This window comes from Salarias fasciatus (genome assembly GCF_902148845.1).
Source record: "Salarias fasciatus chromosome 7 unlocalized genomic scaffold, fSalaFa1.1 super_scaffold_4, whole genome shotgun sequence".
Taxonomy (NCBI): Eukaryota; Metazoa; Chordata; class Actinopteri; order Blenniiformes; family Blenniidae; genus Salarias; species Salarias fasciatus.
This window is the reverse complement of record NW_021941229.1, coordinates 15902098-15921914: the sequence shown is the minus strand read 5'-3', so window position 1 is coordinate 15921914 and position 19817 is coordinate 15902098. Positions and strand designations below refer to the sequence as shown.

General features: G+C 42.3%; 4 protein-coding genes across 4 annotated transcripts; 2 read left to right on the top strand and 2 right to left on the bottom strand.

Moving 5' to 3' along the window:
• The first annotated feature begins 835 nt into the window (after positions 1 to 835).
• Positions 836 to 7269, top strand: rhof (ras homolog family member F). Its single transcript, XM_030084124.1, has 7 exons — positions 836 to 997; positions 2081 to 2174; positions 2292 to 3133; positions 3341 to 3428; positions 4641 to 4750; positions 5173 to 5307; positions 6134 to 7269. The coding sequence occupies exons 3-7, from the start codon at positions 2999 to 3001 to the stop codon at positions 6296 to 6298; spliced, it is 633 nt and encodes a 210-aa protein (XP_029939984.1). The 5' UTR covers positions 836 to 997; positions 2081 to 2174; positions 2292 to 2998; the 3' UTR covers positions 6299 to 7269.
• On the bottom strand, positions 7025 to 14150 carry tmem120b (transmembrane protein 120B). Its single transcript, XM_030084123.1, has 12 exons — positions 14022 to 14150; positions 12087 to 12205; positions 11757 to 11873; positions 11266 to 11325; positions 11089 to 11184; positions 10911 to 11000; positions 10752 to 10817; positions 10565 to 10626; positions 9507 to 9599; positions 9270 to 9334; positions 9063 to 9131; positions 7025 to 8663 (listed from the first exon to the last, which is right to left on the bottom strand). Exons 1-12 carry the CDS (start codon positions 14082 to 14084, stop codon positions 8547 to 8549), a joined length of 1017 nt encoding a protein of 338 aa, XP_029939983.1. The 5' UTR covers positions 14085 to 14150; the 3' UTR covers positions 7025 to 8546.
• Positions 14151 to 16106: 1956 nt separating this feature from the next.
• morn3 (MORN repeat containing 3) lies at positions 16107 to 17171 on the top strand. The gene is made up of 5 exons (XM_030084148.1): positions 16107 to 16266; positions 16346 to 16503; positions 16580 to 16739; positions 16812 to 16996; positions 17106 to 17171. The coding sequence occupies exons 1-5, from the start codon at positions 16125 to 16127 to the stop codon at positions 17169 to 17171; spliced, it is 711 nt and encodes a 236-aa protein (XP_029940008.1). The 5' UTR covers positions 16107 to 16124.
• Positions 17172 to 18133: 962 nt separating this feature from the next.
• orai1b (ORAI calcium release-activated calcium modulator 1b) lies at positions 18134 to 19159 on the bottom strand. Its single transcript, XM_030084149.1, has 2 exons — positions 18853 to 19159; positions 18134 to 18776 (listed from the first exon to the last, which is right to left on the bottom strand). Exons 1-2 carry the CDS (start codon positions 18964 to 18966, stop codon positions 18219 to 18221), a joined length of 672 nt encoding a protein of 223 aa, XP_029940009.1. The 5' UTR covers positions 18967 to 19159; the 3' UTR covers positions 18134 to 18218.
• Positions 19160 to 19817: the final 658 nt, after the last annotated feature.

Genomic DNA, 19817 nt, shown 5'->3' with positions numbered 1-19817 from the left:
TCCTGTTAGGCTGGAAATATCCCCGGGGTGCTTCAGGCTCGCGCGCCTGCTCTCTTTTGCCTCGAAACAAAGAGCGATGGATCAGCTACAGCAAACTGTTTAAAACACCGCGAATCAGATCATACAAAGAAATTAGATGCGAATCTAGCGATTTTTCTTCCCAAAACTGGAATTAAATTGTTAGGTTAATGTGGGGTGGAGATGCGTAAAAGTGATCCACAGAGGCAGTTCGGCGATAAACGGTGCGTTTTTACGCGCGCTTCTTCGTTCTACCAGTGCGTGTTCACAGGCTTGCGAGGACAGGCGGATTTGCAGGCTTTGTGTCAGAGGCCTGTTTTTCTTGTATCCACTCCCAGCTGCGGCTGCCAGGAGCGCGCATTCAGGTCACGAGGCTGCAGACACCCTTCTTTCTCTTTAGCGCGCCGAGCGAACACCCCGGAGACAGAGCGGTCTTCAAGACTTCAACAGATATGGAAGTGTAATGCTTATACGTGTGGATTTTTGTGTTGAATTCCGTTTGTGAAGTTATTTATAGGCCTTTGTTTAAACCACACACACTCTCTCTCACACACACACACACCCTCCCCGTCGGGTTGCGCGCACTCAGCTCCGCCGCTGACAGACTGGAATATTCCACACAGGGGATTGGCCTCTCTTCAGCAGGACAGCTGTCTCTCTGCACGGCGAAAATATTTTCACAATTGTTCCTGGTTTATCAGTTGGTTAGGATGGGGCTTTGGATATTTTATACACCCAAAGGACAGTTCAGTATCCTTTTATAGACTTTTTTTTTTCTTTTTCAAAATCCACATTTTAGACTACCAGCTTCACTTTAGTCAACAAGCACCTTTTTTTCTTAATTTTTTTTTTTTTTTAGTTGTCTGACACACAGACTTTCTTCTGAAACCGTGATACATTACTCCGTGATGCACATGGGGACACACGAGGAACCGTGAATGGCTCATTGCTTTTGGCGTTAGAATATCCAAGCAGGCAGGTACACAGCTACATCAGGCTTCTTGCTTTGTTCTTTCAGCCTTTTCATGGTGACGGATTGCTCACTGAATTATACCAGACTTCTCTCTTTACTGTTTTATTTTTTTTTCTAATCACTGTGGGTTTATTTTCTTAGCAGGGATTCTTTCTCTATTCATACAGATTGTTGGTATTGTATTCAGTTAAAACAAGGTCTTTTTTTTATTTTTAATCATTTTTATACCTCCTGGATCTTTGCATGTGTTAGTGAATAATTGTGATTTGGGTTTCATTTACTTGACAGAATTTTACCTGTTTGTGTTTGTGAGATGCTTAAATAAATAGACTATACACTAATTGTTATGTTTTGTGATTTTGGAAACTGAAGCAAGTTCATGCACATTTACTCTAAATTCACTTTAGGCCCACGAGATCTAACACAAAATGTTTGATGAACACGTTTATTTTCTCGAGGTGTTTCAGCTTTAGGGCAAGTTAAGTTGAAATTCCCATCCATGATCTCCATTAAGTCAGAAAGCATTCCTGGTTAATGAAATACATGTGCGTTCAAAGAAATAGGCAAAGGGTGTCATCTTTTTTTTCTTAAAGGGACAGCTTGCTCAAATCTTCTGCTCTCCCACCCCTGAGATAACGGCATCCTTTAAAACTGCAGAAGATGGGTATTTCAGTCTGGACACATTAGTTTGAATGATTTTACTGAAAACGTAAATGCTTTAGACATGGAACTAATCTTCAGTGCAACATTTGGGTGTGTATTTCTCGTCCCACTCACTGGAAAGGACCTGAATGTGATGATTAGTGATCATCAACATGGCTGAAACACAAAGCCCAATGTTCCTTCTGATTGGTTGCCCATGTGCTTATGAAAATGAGGGATACCCAACAGTTCTGTGTATTCTGTCTTTCTACAGTCAAACACATTAGATTTGGCTGTTTATTAACTCTAACCCGTACCTCTTATCAGAAACTTAAACAAATGAGGAAGTCCTCATGTCCCGAGGTTCTATCTAATCATATTTTACTAAAATGACTCACTGCTCCTCTGATTTTTAACCCTTTTTTTGGTTTCTTGCCACATGATAAGTGATGTGTGCACATTACACCCTGTGACCGGAGACAATCTGCTGCCCTGACGCTCAGTCTGTGACGCAAAAGGATTACTCAGGATGAAGAGAAATGTATGAATCACACCAAACACCAGGAACTGTTGTGCTAAGAGACAAAATGTGAATTCATTATATCAAGATAAATTTGGATTTGTGCTCAATCATAATCTCTGTGCTTCACTGGTGTAGGAATTGCAGCATCTCGACCTCACTGTGGGAGGGGTTGGTAACCGAAAGCACCAAGCACCACGCAAACGTTGCGTATTTGATGCATCAGGAGAGGAGTCCTGTGAAGAGCAAGAGGTGACGGTTTGTCAATATGAGTTCCTCGCAGCATCGGCCTCTTTATCAGGCAAGGGTGAGATACACCCTGTGAGTAAACACAGCATCTTCTGCACACATCCAAGAAAGAAGAGAAGTATCTCTGTAGCAATGATTACTGGCAATACTCCACCTTCAACGCTGAATATCATTAGTCTTATCTGTCCCTCACACACACGCACACGGTCAGCGGAGGCAGTGCTTCAGATTGAGTACCCACCCAGAAAATGAAACACGCTCATGCGATGAAGGAAGTGGGAGCAGCAGGCTGAGCTGCAGCATTATGCTCTCAGCCGGCACGCCGATGATGATGGGACTGGAGAGAGGCGTAGAGGGGGGTCCGCTGGAAACTACTTCATACTGACAGGAACAGGAAGTGGTGAGCGGAGACGAAAGTACCTGGTACAAGATGTGGCTTGTCTGTTCCTCTCTCTCGACACAGCCAGTGAATCATATAAACCAGTCGCTTTACAGCTTCATCATCAGCGTCAGGCTTCACCATGTATTTGCTCTAAATCTGGAGGGAGGAACTTCAGCCTTGTCCTCTTCTGGCTAACTGAAACCCTGGAAGTAAAATGACACAGAACAGTGCCGGGACAAGCAAAGCTGGCGTGAAAAAAGGAGACGAGCTTAAAATTGTCATTGTGGGAGATGGAGGCTGTGGGAAAACATGTCTGGTGATGGTTTATGCCAAAGGTGATTTTCCAGAGGTAAGAAAACTGATGTTTATTAATTTATTCAATACAAAATAATTTCTAACCTTTACTAATAATATATTATTCTTGTCGAAATTCTAAAATATTTTGTCCCCAATTTCTAAAATGAATTATGTTAATCCAAATATGTGATCAGGTAGAAATCTGCTTTCATAAAAGAGTAAATGTTAATGAAATGTTTGTTTTGTTTGTCCAAAACAGAAGTATGCGCCATCTGTGTTTGAAAAATATGTCACCACAATCACTGTCGGAGGGAAAGAGATAAAGTTAAACCTGTATGACACGGCAGGTAAGAGCGACTCATCTGTCACCGCTGGAGATAAAGCTCTGTGTCTCAGAACAAAGCACCATGTGAAAAGACATTTTCAGCATACTGACCTCAGTGGCCTCACACACACACACGCACACACACACACACACACGGACGTATTGTCCATTGTGTGTAGATAAACAGTACATGCTGACTCAAGCCAACAACACTGTGATCGTCAGGAGAAGGAGCATCTTTGTATTTCGGAATCTTTCGCTGAAACAAAATGACCAATCAGTTCACTGTTCTGACACTGAAAACACAGGAAGTAGGAAAGGTCGCTGCCCATGACAGAAATTCCTCAAGATCACCTTTCAGGAACTGAGCAAACACATGAGAAACTACAAACCAGCTGGGGAGTCAAATTTCGAACCAGGTTGATGAAGTACAAACAAAATCGTGAACATTTCATCCTGTATGTGTTTCACTGACGATTAAACACGGTTCCCTCTGGCCATCGCAGTTTCCAACAACTGAGACACTGCATTTTATTTGGCAAGTGAATGATCCGATTTAGGCCAAAGTTTTGACATGATTCCTTTTAAGTTACAATAGATGAAGATCACGAGTCTATCACGTTACCTTCATCCCACTTTCACACGCAGCTGTAATCAGTAATAACCTTAATATCATTAGATCAGTCGTAAAGCAGTTGGACGATCAGGCAGTCCAAGGCCACAGTGTGTTCAGGTAGACTTCTTTAATATGTATATTTCAGGATATTACCAAACATAGGATGTGGATTTAGATGAAGACAATTCATGAGTAGTTCAAGCTCTATAGCTCTGCAGCAACATGTCCACCATTAGGTTTACATGTGGCGCCAGAGTTTGTCAGAAAATTACCCAACTTGACTCAGAACAGACTTTTTCGTTGCCAGTTCAAACAAAACACTCCTACACTCCTACAGTGGATGATTTAAGTCGTCTCACTTTCAGGAATAAAGAAAAAAGAAAGACCATTGCAGTCACTGTGTGGGCAACTTATCAGTTGCACAGAGGCAACGGGGCGCCCTACATTAGCACAAGAGGAAGCTGAAGCCAGGATGTGGTTTCACATATCCACCGAAGCCATGTTACAAGCATCTTATCTTTATGTTCAAAACTGCTGCTGCTGCCCATTCACACCCTTAATGTGCAGTCTGTGAAGCCCCCAGCAGGAAACACACGCCTCACGCTCTTGCTCTTTCAGGGCAGGAGGACTACGATCGGCTGAGGCCGCTCTCGTACCAAGAGGCCAATCTGATCCTAGTCTGCTTCGACGTCACGAACCCCACCAGCTTCGAGAACGTCCTGATAAAGGTAAAAAACACAGTTGAACTGGCGTTACAGGTTTTCCCGTTCACATGCCGTTCGTAAATGGTTGACAGGCTGCGTTCTTCCTGCTGTGATTAACTCATGTGGGGAGCCAGCCAAAGCGGCGGACATTGATCTCTGTGCGGTCAGACCGTCCAGTTCTCCACGCAAACAGAGAGACACAAACATGCATCTGAGAAAGTCAGGGCATGAAGGGGAAGTTTGTTTTGAGAACCATGTAATATGTAAACTTGAGTTTACGTGTTATGATTGTAGAAATAAGTGAAAATTCAATTGGCCTTTCAATGATACTGTCATTTTTTTTTAAGATGCACTTGGCTTGTCAGATGAAAATATCAGTTTCGGCTTCACAGTCCTGAAAACTAACCAACAGATTGGCTCCTGGTGTCTTGTTTTCGTCCACTCAGTGGTATCCAGAGGTCAAACACTTCTGTGCAGACGTCCCCATCATCCTGATCGGCTGCAAGACCGACCTCAGGAAGGACAAGGAGTGCACGAGGAAGCTGAAGGCCAACGGTCTGGCGCCCATAACCTACACACAGGTGAGCTAACCTTAGGTGGCATAAACGCCGGAGTTTTGACTGTGTGCAAGACAGAAACTGCAGTGTTTGAAGAGGAAGCTCTCTAACCGCAACCTGCAGCACGTTTTTCTGTAGAAATACAGATCTCACAAACACCTGCAGAACGCACAGGCACAGAAGAGGTGTGCTTCCTGTCTTCTTTAAAAAACATGAATTTAGTTTAAAAGTATTGGCATATTATTCAAATGTTTTTTGTTTAATTAGTTATTTCTTTCATATATGTATAATAAATTGATATTTCGAAGATGATTAGAAGTGAATTATCTCTCATTTTAGAGGCCCTACTTCTGATACACTTTAGTAATTCTGGTAAAACACAGAATCAGCCGGGACTCACACTGCAGCTGTTTATCAAGGAGACAAGTAAAGCATGTAAAAGTTTGCACATGCCTTGTTTGCAATTTGTAGAGTGTCTCAGAGCAAACAGCATGTGAGCAGGGCTGGATTTAACCTTTGTGTGCACAGTACTGTTAACCGCCATGCTTATTATTCTGTGTGAACTCAAGAGGATCATTTACAGGCTGAAATGTGGGCTGATTTCAAATGACGGCTTTTCAAAATAAACTCGAATATAGTAAAAGTCTGTGCTACTTATACAATGAAATATTCCAGTAAAGTAAAAGTGCTGCTTAAATATTTATATTATAATGCATTCATTACTGATTCTGATTAAGACAACAAGCTTATTTACTTAAATAAAGTTAATAAAATAACCATTTTGTATTTTTCTCCATCCAGTCATGAAGTTAAACTCCAGGTGTTGTTGTTGTGTTGCTTTTGGATGCAGGGAGAGGAAACCCGCCAGCAGATGAATGCAGATCTGTACCTCGAGTGCTCGGCCAAATATCAGGAAAACGTGGAGGACATTTTCAGAGAGGCCACAAAAAAGGCTCTGGCCTTCAGACGGAAACAAAAGAACCACAAGAGGAAGAAGAAATGTGTTCTCCTGTGAAGATAAAGAGACTGTCAGACTAGTGTAAATGATAGATTATTTTTCATATTCAGAGCGATGTAAGAAAACCAACAGAAAAAGAAAAAAAAAAAACACAATTTCAACAGCCCAAGAGGAGGAGGACTGAACCTTCACTGAGTAATCGGCTCATCACCTTTGACCGATACAAAAAAATACACAATGATGCAACAGGAAGAACAGTTTTGCAAGCTGCAATTTTTCTCAAGTGCAGCCCTCTTCAAACCCCCTCAGTGTTTCTCGTTTTCTGCTCTCAACAGACTTGTTACTGCACAAAAAATGTCTATTGAAATATATATTTATTGGAAGGATCTTAACAGTTCTTACTTTTACATGTTTTTTTTATGCCATTTATCCGTTAAATCAAATGTAATCTGCTGGTACAGAATCAGATTTAGATTATAAAAACGTTTCGGTCATCATGAGAGGCTGAGATGTGAATGTGTTGGTCTGTGGGCTTCGCGGTCAGCCCCTCAACCCCGAGCTGAGTAGAAGCAGTATCGATGATGGATGGGGGGCCGTTTCATTTCCAGCATAACAGCACTGGTGTTGCTGTGAAGGCTGTCAGCGCTGAGCCAGAGATCTCAGCCTTTCCAACAGCGCCCACTAGAGTCGGAAAATCAGAATGCCTGTAGTTGGCTGCAGTTGTCAGACTGGAAAAGCAAAAATTAAACACTTCCTCCACCAGTGAAGAAACAGACATGCTTATGATAAAGTGTTTAATCCGTATTTTACAATGATGTGCACAGACTGAGCACCCGTGTCGGTGCGAATCACACTCAGGCACCCGCTGCAGCGATGAAATGAAACGAAAAGCTACGTCATTTAAAAAGAAAGAAGGAAAAAAAAAAAAAAGTTTGTGTTTATTCTGGCAGCTTTTCTGGCATCGGATGTAACATTTTGGTCAACATGCTTCAAAATTTTTCCCCTCAATAAAACTGATGTAAAATTACTGTGATTTTCTTTAGTGCAGTGAAATTAACTCGCACAGCAGTGACATGATCAAAGTCTGGGAAACAAAACGTGAAGGTGGGGGGCATCGTAAGGCAATCGGACACCTGTGGTCGAGAGAGGAAAGACTGAAACACGGACTGGATAAAAGTAGAATGACTCAGAATGTAACAACACAGCCATAAATTAATAAACACTTAATGCTATTTGGGTAAGATCATTAAAATTCCTATCGTAACCGTGTCGTAGTATTGCAGTACCAGTGCTAATAGCAGCGATTCAATCACATTTCTGCAACATCGCACACAAAAAAAATGGGAACTATCAACAGTAACGGCAAAACAAATGACCTTTTAATTGTAAAACTAAATCTAACTTCTGCTGAAATGTTCAGTTAGTGTGAAGATCTTCCTATTCCACTAGAGAAACATGATACTCCTATGTCTACTTTACAGCTTGTTAGCTTTGTGTTTAGATGAGACAATCAGTTAACTCTTTATCCTCAAAAAGAATCAAGAGTTTCTATATGTGACTTAGCCAGATAATCAAGTTTTAGCCATAAAAGCTTAAAAACGGATGGATTTTGTAACTTTCAATCCCTTGTAGTGTTTCCAAAGCGAGGAAAACTGGTTTAAATAAAAAAAAAAGAAAAAGAAAAAAAAGAAAAAAAGCTGCCACCGACTTCAGACCGATAAAGGGCCCGGGGAACGGTACTGGGTGTCCGTATGACTTGAAGACTAGTGAAGAACGGGACCACCAGTGATCAATAAGGCCAAACGTCTAGAGGAAATACTGTAGGTGAGTTGTGAAACTGTGCAACAGGAAATTGATGACTAAACAAAAAAGTGCTGCATTAAATGTTGATTTTCCTTTTGACCATAGCTTCCAATACGGCGGGCGTCCGGTCTTTGAATAGGCAGGTTACCCTTGGTTCAGCTCGTGGGCGCCGCCTGTCCTTTCCGTTGCATATGATTCAAACGAGAGGCAGACGGATCTCACACGGACACAGACACATTCATTCCACGAGTCTTATGTACAGTATTAGGAGACGAACGCTGCTTTGGTTCCCCTCCGACCGAGCGGCAGGACAGCGGCGAGTCGTTAAGAGTGGAAGCGTGATGGCCGAGCGCTCGGGCTGCCGCCGTCACTGAAGCCGGGGGAGGAACGGCGGGCTTCCCCTCCTCCGTCGGCCCGCTCACACTACGGTCAGTCTATCAAGCGATTGTACGCGTTTGCGTTTCAGGGTTACTGGCAGGCCGGGCGGTCCGGGGCGTCGCCCTCAGTCACTTTTCTGCACCTTGTCCTGGTTTTTCTGGATTTTTTGGTGAACGACTTTCAGCGTGGTGAGGAAGTTCCCCAGGAAGAGGACGAGAAATGTCAGCGCCAGCATGAACACCTGAAACAACACGGGGAAGTGAGGGCCGGCGCTGGAGGGAGCAACGCTGCAAACGTTCCTCCGTGAATCCAGCTACAGAAACATCCTCACACTCATGACCTTTTGTTTCTTGGCAGCGTCGTCGGCAGACTGTCCTCTGACTAAACAGAGATTTTGAGGGGTGCTTCAGGGAGGCATTTGGACTCAATTATCAATACTGGATCATTAAAATCATTCTAAAAGTCCTCACTGGCTCTCCTATCAGGACCAAACATTTATTGACATGTCTAAAAGCAGTCCTAAAAATGAATGACGAGACGCTGCTCCCTTATAGACCGGCACAGATCATCTTTACAACACTTTTTGGCTTCCTTACCCCTCTTGACATTTAGGCAATAAATCAAGCGGTGCGATCCTTACCTGCCACTCCTTACAGTCGTCATGCCCTGCCAGGCGAAACAGGGTCACCGAGTTGTACAGTTGCCAAAACTGTAGGAAGAGGAAGGCACAAGCAACTCGACTTTTAATCTACAACCTACTATTGAAATACTGGGTTTTCACACTGTCAGTACAGAATATGGAGACTCTTATGAGCTGCAGGATCATTTTAAGACTGCTCCGACTTACGTGACCAAAAAAGAGGAAAGGTAAAAGAAAAGTGAGTCCTCTCCACATCCACGACTGAAATCCTTCTGCACAAACAGAAAGAAACAAGAAAGACTTTTGAGACAATGCCAACTGAAGCGATCTCGACATCTGTCTCCCTCCATCACCTTTCCCCCATTTGTCCAGACATGGCGTTGCAGATGGCCCGGGAGTTCAAACGATTGAAATGACGACCACCAAAAATAGCTTACAACGTACCCACTGTGAGGTCCAGCTGATTCCTCTCTCCCAAAGCGCGCAGCCGGTATAAGCAGCCGCTCTGATAGTAATACTGGAGGAACTGAACAAAGCCTGCAGGACAGAGACGACACTGACATTAGAGACCCTTAGCTAAGCAGACGGAGCATGTTTGTTTCCATGAGAGCAGGGATGGAGACCTCTCCTGGTATTTAGGGGTAACTTGCCGATTCACGATAAGCTAATTTGTAGTTTTTGTCTGTGGATGGCAGTAAATTTCAGTCAAACTGTCTTAAAAAAAACATCAAGTGACACATCAGGAGGTCACATGTGACGCTGAAATGACCAGTGTGTGATACGACTTCTCTATTCACGTGAGGACATTTTTAAAACACATGAACATCACTGTTAAAACCAATAAGTGAAACATCTCAAATCCATCCTACTTAGATAAGTGTCTCAAACTCTGAACTATATGAGGACAGAACCCTTCCTCTAGTCCTTCCAGTTCTAAAATGCTGGACTGAAGAAGCTACAACAGAACTGAATAGGACACTGAGCAGGAATTTAAGTGTAAAAAGCACATATAATAAAAGGAAAAGATGGATCATCACTTCTAATGCTGCCAGTCTTTTCTTTTTTTTCTAAATCGTCGGTGGAGCCTCAGCACTCCCCTGACCCATTTCCATTTTTAGTGAAAAATAATTTACAGCCTCAAACCCAAATGCGGATAAATGGAAAGTACTGCAGACTAAATTATTTGGAAATTTTTTGGTATTCGGCTGCTCTCTTTTTACAGGGGTTGCCACAGGAAGTTATTGCAACTTGGGCCGTAGGTGTTGCCAGCTTGTCTTTTTTTTTTTTTTTTTCGAAAAAAGCTGGAAGATGAACTTTCGTCCACAACAGAGATGAAGCTGGGTAACCCACATTCAAGATAAAGGCGAGAGGCGAAACTCCAACGGGGAAGAATACACCGACAATGAACAATCCACATTTATAGCTGTAGGTCGGTAATCTAACAGTATCTGTTATAGCGGCTTCTGTAAACAAACACGTCACAGTGAGGGACATAAACTCACTCTGATAGATGGAAAAGGCAAGAAACTGGCTTCTGAACTTCTGATACATGGGTCCTTCTGGCCTGTGAGACACAAACATTAACAGTTAATCAGTGACAGTTCAGTCACTTTTACAAGGAGTTCCTTGTAAATGCTTAAAGGCCGATACTGAATCAATAACCTAATGGACTGAAAGGCGACGCCTCACCAGGTAAGCATGACGCCAGACAGAAAGGTGGACACATAATGGTGGGACACCCACCAACCTTTGATCCTGAAAACAAACGGCGAGGAGGATTACGCGTTACGTAAGAAGCAAGCGGAGAAAATTTCCAAATTAAACCGTGATCCAGCGGCGAGGGCTCACCTGGAGCCGTTGCTCATGAGGATGCTTTCCCTTATGGTTAACGTACAGTAGTACCACACCAGCAGAAAGTTAAAGATTTCATCTGTCACGCTAAAAAAAAAAAAAAAGAAAAAATGGAGCACACTTAAAGAAAACTCCACCAACCACAGCGATGCTTCAGAAAGGACATGTTACTCACCGACAGTTGAGGGCGAAGAGGCAGGTTATTGCTCCCAGCATCAGGATTATCGTCATATAAAGCTTGAACTTCTCGTACTCGTCTTTGTACGCAAATCTGTCGACAAAACCAAAGTGGAAGAAAATGAGATGGAGAACAATTTAAACCGACATGTTGAATGTGTTGTTAATCGCATACTTTGCCTGATTGCTGAGTAGTGTTACGTTCACATTTCCCAGGACCAGATTCAAGTACAGTCTGGAGAAGGGAGGAAAAAAATGATTCCCTTGGATTACAAAGGTCAGCGGGATGCAAAATCACAACAAACATGGAAGTGAAAGGTAAAAAATATGCATTATTGTAATAATACACACAATATAATACAATTACACACGACAACACGATGTGTTGCAATATTACAGATTTCCCCTCATTAAAAACATGAAATTCGCATAAGAGCAGCTTTTGCTTATGAATTCCAGCAGCTGTCAATCATATCTTCCATCCATTCATCGCTCGTCTATACTGGTTTATCCAACTTTGTGATCAAAACTGAATTTGTGTGAAAGCTCATCATCACCGAGAGAAAGGCAACATATCCTGACAATCACACCTGAAACCGATCTGAGTGACCAAACCTCAAATGCCAAATATGAATATATACTCATCGCTGAATATGAAGAACTTACCCATTCCTCTTTGGCAAATATGCTTCCATGTCAAAGAAAACATTCTCTTTATCTTTGATTTGCGTTTTGATGTCCGCTATTAGTTCCAGTTCTTTTTCGTCACATGATTTTGCACACCTGGGAGGAGAAAACATCCATGACTGTTGAAGTACACAGGACAATCGACAACAGAAGAGTAACTTTGGTTCAAATGGAAAAAAAAAAAAAAACAAAGCTGAAAGCGAATCTGGACCGTCCCTTTTGGTAGCTGTTCAGTAGAGATGTTGATTTCCATCAGCTGCTTGACATTTCTGCAAAAGGTCATTTTCACTAATCATAAGCTGGACTTACTTGTTCAAGCTGTATCTTAAGTCTTTTAGGCATTTCCTCTGTTTACTGATGGCGCTGCTGCACGTCGTCTGAAGGTTGGTCAGCTCCTCCAGCTTCTGTCTGTATATTTTATGGGTTTCCTGCAAATGAATGAAAGACATCAGAAAGCATGCTTCTGTTGGAGAATTACATCCAAAATAAGCTTAAAAACTTCTTCGTATACGAGTGTAAAGTGATAGTGAAACAGTGCCTCCTTTCACAAGACGTGGAAAAATTTCACAGTGAAATCATGTTACATCCATCTGCTTGAGCACAAACTGCCCCTGACATTGCATTATGTGGAGAAATAATTTTCCACCTGACATGGTAAAGTGGAGATCTCAGTTGTACGAGCCCCATTCAGCCTGGCTGGAGCATGTGGAACTGAGGTTTCACATTTACTACATAGGATCCTTTGAACTGACGTTGCCGTGGACAAACACACACACAGCATTTTAGCGAAATGATGCCATGGGTGAAGTGAGTCTTGCAGCTCTAAAATCTGCTTCGTCATCAATGCTATCTTTTTCACCTTCAGCAATGTCACTTCCACTAGTCTAGGTCACTCACATCACCTTCAGTCAGGGTTGCCAGGTCTGTGGCTTTCCCGTTGAAGCAGAGATTTATCATTTGTCTTTTGCATAATTGCTGGTTTGTTTGTACATCTGGCTCAAGCAGACTCATTCAGTAGGCAAATTATCTGCATATTTTCTATGAGTTAAGAATCTAGTGTGGCTTGCTTCTGACACGGCCGTCATTCTGAACACCTCACCAAAACCCACTCAAATTTCCAGGACTATAATAATGCATTTTGATATTCTACAAGTATGAAAACTGGAAGAGAAAAAAAAAATATATTTATAGAGAATGGCTAAAAATAATTTGACTGACAAAATTTCTCAGTCATTATTAACACTACATATAAATTACAAAAGGCTTGGAGCCTGAGTGTAAAAACTATTTGAGACAACATCATTAATGGTACACTAGAAGAGTATGGTGATTATTTACCAAGTTTACTGCAAGCTCCCCACATCATTCAGCATGCTGTGGTTTCATGTACCCTCCATCACATGACATCCTGCTCACATCAGTACCGTTAAAGTACACATGACAAACTGCAGGACAGTCAAGACTGCGCACATGACCAAGTGTCCCAATTCCACCGACCACAGATTGTACACCTATGCTGAAATGACACAAACTAAATGTACGAAGACTACGCTGAAGTTGAACATCTGACATTCTAAGCACTAAACAGCTCAGCTTCGTTTAAGAAGCTCTCTGGACAGCAACCTATCATGACCATCATTACCCCCTGTGGAGCAGCTCTACATTCTAAAATTTAAATACAAATCCAACTGTTTCATATCAGGAGAGACTTCGTTCCACAATCACAGACTTTCTATGTTAAGTTAGCCCACAATAGCTAACGCAGCTAGCATGTTTACACACCGATAATGCTTTCGAGAGCAGCAAAAATAATTCACCCACGCAAAAGACAGAGTAAACAAGAACGTGAAGCCTCTCTTATGATATTTGTGTAACTTTGGCAGCAGTTGTTAAACAATAAAACATCGCACCCTCGGAGTAGTGAGAGGTTAGCTATGTTATTGTAGCTGCTCATTAGCCGCATCAACCTGCAGCTAACATTAGCTCCTCTAAAGCAAGGGGAGAATAAAGTCAAGGGTGATGTTCAACCAGGGGAAACAGCTTCCGTTACTGTGACATTAACAACCGAAGCCGCAGCTGCTGGATCCACGTTGCGTTTACGACTGGGGTGAGAATGAATGGCGAATAGCAAAGAGCCAAACTACCGTAACCGCTCCGGCAGCAGCTGCTCGTGTCATCCGCGGCACGCTGCTGCCGGCGACCCGCCTCAAAGCACACCGCACTCAGCCCCGGGTCCTCTCTCACCTGTAATTGTTGGTATTCCTCGTCAATTTCCTCCCACTCCGTCTGAAACTTGGGTTTGGACATTGTGTAACAGAGGCTGGTGGTGAGGCGGCAGCAGCACCGTCTCCCCGTGTCTCCTCGCGCAGCCTGCTCGCTCCACTCCGGCGCCTTTTAACTGGTCTGCACGGCGCATGCGCACACCAGACAGCCTGGTTAAAACAACTTCAGCAAAGTTGTAAAGAAACGCCAGGATTAAGATTCTTCGTATGTAATCTACTGAAACCGACCGCGATGAAACTATCCCTGTGGGGCTTAACAAAGGTTGCAAGTTTTTTTCTTGTAGTTTCCGAAAACTAACTCCCTACCCGACCAGATTGATCCAAAAAACGACTCAGGGACCGTCAATAAAGCACAAAAACACAAGAACTGCTACACTATATCACTGCAACAGAAATACGCTATGTTGGTTGGTATGCTGTTGGTTGGCAGTGTTAACATGCAGGGTTTGCACACCAAAATAGAGACGCTGAGTAAGCATGGTCAGATTTATCCTCTAAAAATACCTGCTTCATGTGAATGGAAGGCCTAACTGATTAAAGAAAAGGTTATAAAGATACACCAATGTGCCCTTTCTCTGTGTCAACAATGGCAAAATAAACAAATTGCTTAATGGAGGTAATAATCCAGGGACAAGAGCAGGAAAACAAACAAGAGAGCTGAGTGAAATATCAAAGTCATTAAAATATTTTCTGGTTTCGACAAATAACAATTTGTCTTCTATTGAAAAGAAGCAATAAATCAAGGATATGACATATCCTCTAAGCTCTTTTTGATGTTCATTGCATTTCTCCCTCACTTCAACTGATCCACATGGAGCGAGCCATGGCTGATGAAAGGGGACGATAGAACCTGTACACAATTTTAAATATATTGTGTTACTTGAATATAATCGTTGCAAGTGTTTTGAGTTATTAATATAATCTTTTTTTTTAATTCTAGATCAGTTTCTTGGAAAGATTTTTTGGAAAAAATATTCTTTTATGAACTGATACAAAGAAGAATCATTCTGAGTTGAAGTTATATACAGATTTTATAGATTATCATGCTGCAGTTTTACTGACTGACTGATCCCTGAACTGAAATATGAGTTTGCCAACACTTGAAAGCCACAGGGAATTTTGACGCTCCCCTGGCCAACATAACAGAGGTGGCATGAATCTCCTCAGGGTTTTTTTTCTCTCTCTCTCAAACTGTCTTCACCTTCACAGTAAGACAGGCAGGGCAAGGATATATTATTTCTTAAACACATTTCAGCAACAAAGCATTCAGAGCACTTTACATGAACAAATAAGTATAGCTGTCAAGGGCAAAAGTGAATAAAAATGAGGACATATAAAAAACTGAGAACTGAAAACAGGCCCATAAAAGCTACAATCAATAGAGAAATAAGAAAAAAAAATGACATAACATTTTTTTCAGTGGAAAATATAGCTTCAGCAAGTGAGTCACTTTAAATATCTTTCTTTCATAATTTCATTTCGTCTTCAGGAACTCTTGTGAAGCCAATTTGTGTCCATATTTTCTTCAATAAACAAAAATATATTATTGTAAATCAAAGGTCGGTGACAACTTTCAATTACATTTAAGACTAGTTAAATATTAAATAAATAACACAGAATTTAGTTTGAGCCAATCACAGTGCACGATGCAGTTGCTAGGATACCAGATACAGCGGACACTGCACAGGGAAGTTTGCTCAGCTCGAGGTTTTCCTTTTTACCGGTGAATTTTCTGTAAATAAGTCATCGGCTTGGACACATCAGGTAAGATCCAAGTATTTTGTATTCTGTCACCATTCGGTGTGTTTTTGTAGCTCTGTTATCATTGGATTTGTGCTTTTAAGTTGCATTGCAAAGGTTTGAGGTTGTTTAGGGTCAAGCTCATTGAGAATTAATAAAAATGTACAAATGTCTAATTAATGGACAAGTTGATAGATTTTATGTGAAACATTATGAGAAAGATATTGATTGTTTCCATTTTGCAATACTTTAAGAAACATTCTACTTGATTCTGACATTCCTAACATTTTTGATTTCACAGCATTATCACTGAGCACCTCCCATTATGCCATATATAAAATCTAAGAAAGATCTGCCAGCCTCAGCAGTGTTGGATATCAAGTCTCAGAAATGTGGGCTGCGTCACACAGTTTTCTCTGTAAGTGGGGATGAATACACTGGAGAGTGGCGTAACAACAAGAAGCACGGTGAGACCCTGTCGAGCACGGCGCTGAGTCGTGAATCGCAACATGGAGTAGGTATAATACTTGCTTACTTGTTTTCAAGGCAAAGGAACCCAGGTTTGGAAGGAGTCTGGGGCCGTCTATGATGGAGAGTGGAAATGTGGGAAGCGTGATGGACGTGGCACCTACAGCGTGTTGATCCCAGAATCAAAGGAGTATGTGAGGAAGTACTGCGGCCAGTGGAAAGAGGGAAAGAAGCATGTATGTATTTGAAATGTTTTAAAAACACCCAGTGCTACTGTGCAGATTTGCTGTGATCTATTTCCCTTCTTCTCAGGGGTATGGGACGTACTTTTACAAAACCTCTGCACTTTATGAGGGAGAGTGGAATGAGGACCAACGAAGCGGCTGGGGGCGGATGTACTATGACAATGGAGACATCTACGAGGGAGAATGGATGAATGATAAGAATCACGGCGAGGGAATCATTCGATTCAGTAAGAGAGACGTGCTTTACACTCACATGGGTTTGAGTGACTGCTGTGGAATAATCTAAACATCCATTACAGCAAATGGAAACTGGTATGAAGGCTCCTGGCGAGACGGCGAGAAGAACGGGAACGGAAAATTCTACTACTGTGACAAAGGGCAGCTTTACGTTGGCCTGTGGGTGAATGGATCAGCCAAATGTGGGACGCTGACTGATTTTGGGAGAGGTGAAGCACCGACTCCACCGAAATATCCCATTCCAAAGGTAGTGCAGTCACAGCCAAACATGCAATTAAAATTCTCCCACAAGACAAAGAAGCCCTTTTTTGAACGCAATATTTTAGATTAAAACTTGAACTCTCTTCTTTTTCAAGGTGCATCTCGTGGATGTGCAGCTGGTTTTACAGGAGGCCGAATCAGCCTATTGTGATCAGTATTAATAGACGACAAGAAACTCAACTGCAAGTTTCCACTTCATCTCACTGTCCAGGGAAAAGGGACAAAAAATAAGAACACTGCATACCTGTTCTCGACATCTTCTACTTTATCAGCATGAGATGATCAAACAAAACCATTTGTCATTGTTATAGGAGTAAAAATACAGTCCTTCCAACTCAGCTGACAGTTTCTACAATTTCAAGTGTTAGGGGAAAAAAGTGAGGAATGTCAAAGGAAAAGAAATCAAAGTTAAGACATGTGAGTCAAAGGACTTTATGAAATGAAGAACATGAAAATTACCATATTTTTTATGTAACTATACGGAATGTAAATAAAAAAAAAATAACTCAGAGAAACCTGTACCATCGAGTGAAATTTCATTGTTGTACTAGTGCAAGTTTTACAAAATGATGTCACTAATAAAATTAGATATAATGTTGTCATGTTTTACATTCAAATAATGTTCACTTGGTTAAAAAAAAAACAGTTTCTTTTATTACCACAGCCTCTGCTACAGATGTCAGCAAATGTACTGTAGTTTTGGCAGCTGATTAGTCAAACATTCAGGCGTTCCAAATGTGAGTGGTCAACAGTGGTCAACAGATCAACTACACAGTGAGCAGCCATTTCAAAAAGTCCAACAGTTGTGGTTCACTAAACAGAATGAGGTAATAATACAAGAACAGATGCCTAGTTCACTGACAAACATGTAAATAAGTGCAGCAGGCGACAGACATGATTCCAGGCTACTGTTCAGATGGCTCTGCCACAATGTCATAGATAAAATTATGCAACTACTAATCACTGTTAAGACTTGGATTTTTCGGCTACATGCATTATGGCAGGTACGTGAGTTCACAGTTGCTCCAAAGTGTCTTCTAAAAAATACTTTTCACAATAAAAGGTGAGACATCTTCATTCCTGTAAAAAAAAAAAAAAAAAAAAAAAAAAAAGAAAGGGGAAAAATAAAAGCCAATGTTGTGGGTTTCCACCTGGAGGAATACCCAGGAGTCATAGTTCCAACACAGATGTGCATCCATGGCGCCTGTCTATGGGAAGTGTGAGCTGGGGGACTGCAGTATAGACGACTCCCCTCTGTTGTCCAGCTCGTTCTGGAGCCTGGTGAGGTTCGACAGCTCCTCCAGCTCTTGAAACTGTCTGTCAGTTTTGTGGCTGACCAAGGAGCGGTAGAAATGCACTGCGAAGACGATGAAGACCAAACCAAAGGGGACCATGATTGAGGTGGACGTGATGGCAGCGGCCACGCCAGATGACACTGTGCTATTACCAGATTTGATGGGTTTAACTGGCAGAAACTTGACCCAGCAGAGGAGAACCACCTCAGCGAGAAACAGCAGGGTGCCAATTACAGTGGAGAAAGCCCAGGCCAGCTCAATGTGCCGGTGCATCCTCTCGTGCGGGGACTCCTTCACTGAGTTGAGGTTGTGGACGTTGCTGACAGCCTCGATGTTGGGCAAAATGCACGTGCTCACCATCAGGGCGAACAGGTGAACGGCCACGAGCACGGTGGTGCAGGCACTGAAGGCGATCAGGAGAGCAGGTGGGTACGGGTAGCTGTTGTCCAGCTGGACTTCTACCATGGCAACCTGGAGAGACAGGAATGGAAAATAAAATGAGGAGGCGCCGCTCAGCGCGTGGAAGTTGATGAGGAGTGAGTGTTACCATAGCAAATCCAGAGAGCAGGGCTGATGTCCGGCTGGAAGCCTTCAGTTTCGCCCGGCTCAGGTACAGCTTTCTCCAGGACAGTGCTTGCAGTGAATGCTCGCTCAGACTCATGTTGCACCAGAAGTCGAAGGACCCGGACGAGCAGGCGCACGCGCACACGCTGTGTGAACCTCGTTATTCCTGTGGGACACGGCACAGAAGGGCGTCCAACTGTGTGCTTCTCCAAAGCATTTAAGCTCGACAGCTGTCGGAACTGCGGAAGCTATTTTTCACCAGCAGCTTTCGGCGTGCTGCACCGCCTGCACCTTACATTACCCACAAGGCTGCGCGCGCTCCCATGGAACATCCGCCACTCGCAGCGAGGGCTGCGTAAAAAGCGCACAGGACGCGTCCGCTCGCTTCACTGTTCATACGTGAGGCAACTGCGACCCCTAGCGGTACTTTATCATACTGCACAGAGTGTGGGGGATTTTTTTTTTTTTTAGAAATGCATTTGTGAGAAAACGAAGCAATAATAGCACATTTAATACAAAATGCTGCTATCTAAGTAAACAACAAAAATGTAAACGCGAGATCCATTAACCTTGAATCGATATTCAACATTCCTCATTTCAATGTGACGGTGTTTTGTCATTTTAAATGTTTCAAAATACTTTTCGAATAAACAGTTTTCTCTCAATTTTAATGTATTTTTTTTTTGTGTTATTTATTGACTGATTTATAAAACTGCCTGTTTCAGAGAACACCCAGGGCAGTGCAAACGGAGTATGTCACACATTCATATGGATTCAGCACATATCCTGTTAGTGGTTAATATTAACTTCACATACTTGAAAATTGTGCCTTTATGCTCTGGAAAAAAAAAAAAAAACCCTATTCATGCACAGGGAGAACATACAAACTCCACACCTCTTCTTCTTCTTCTTCTTCTTCTTCTTCTTCTTCTTCTTCTTCTTCTTCTT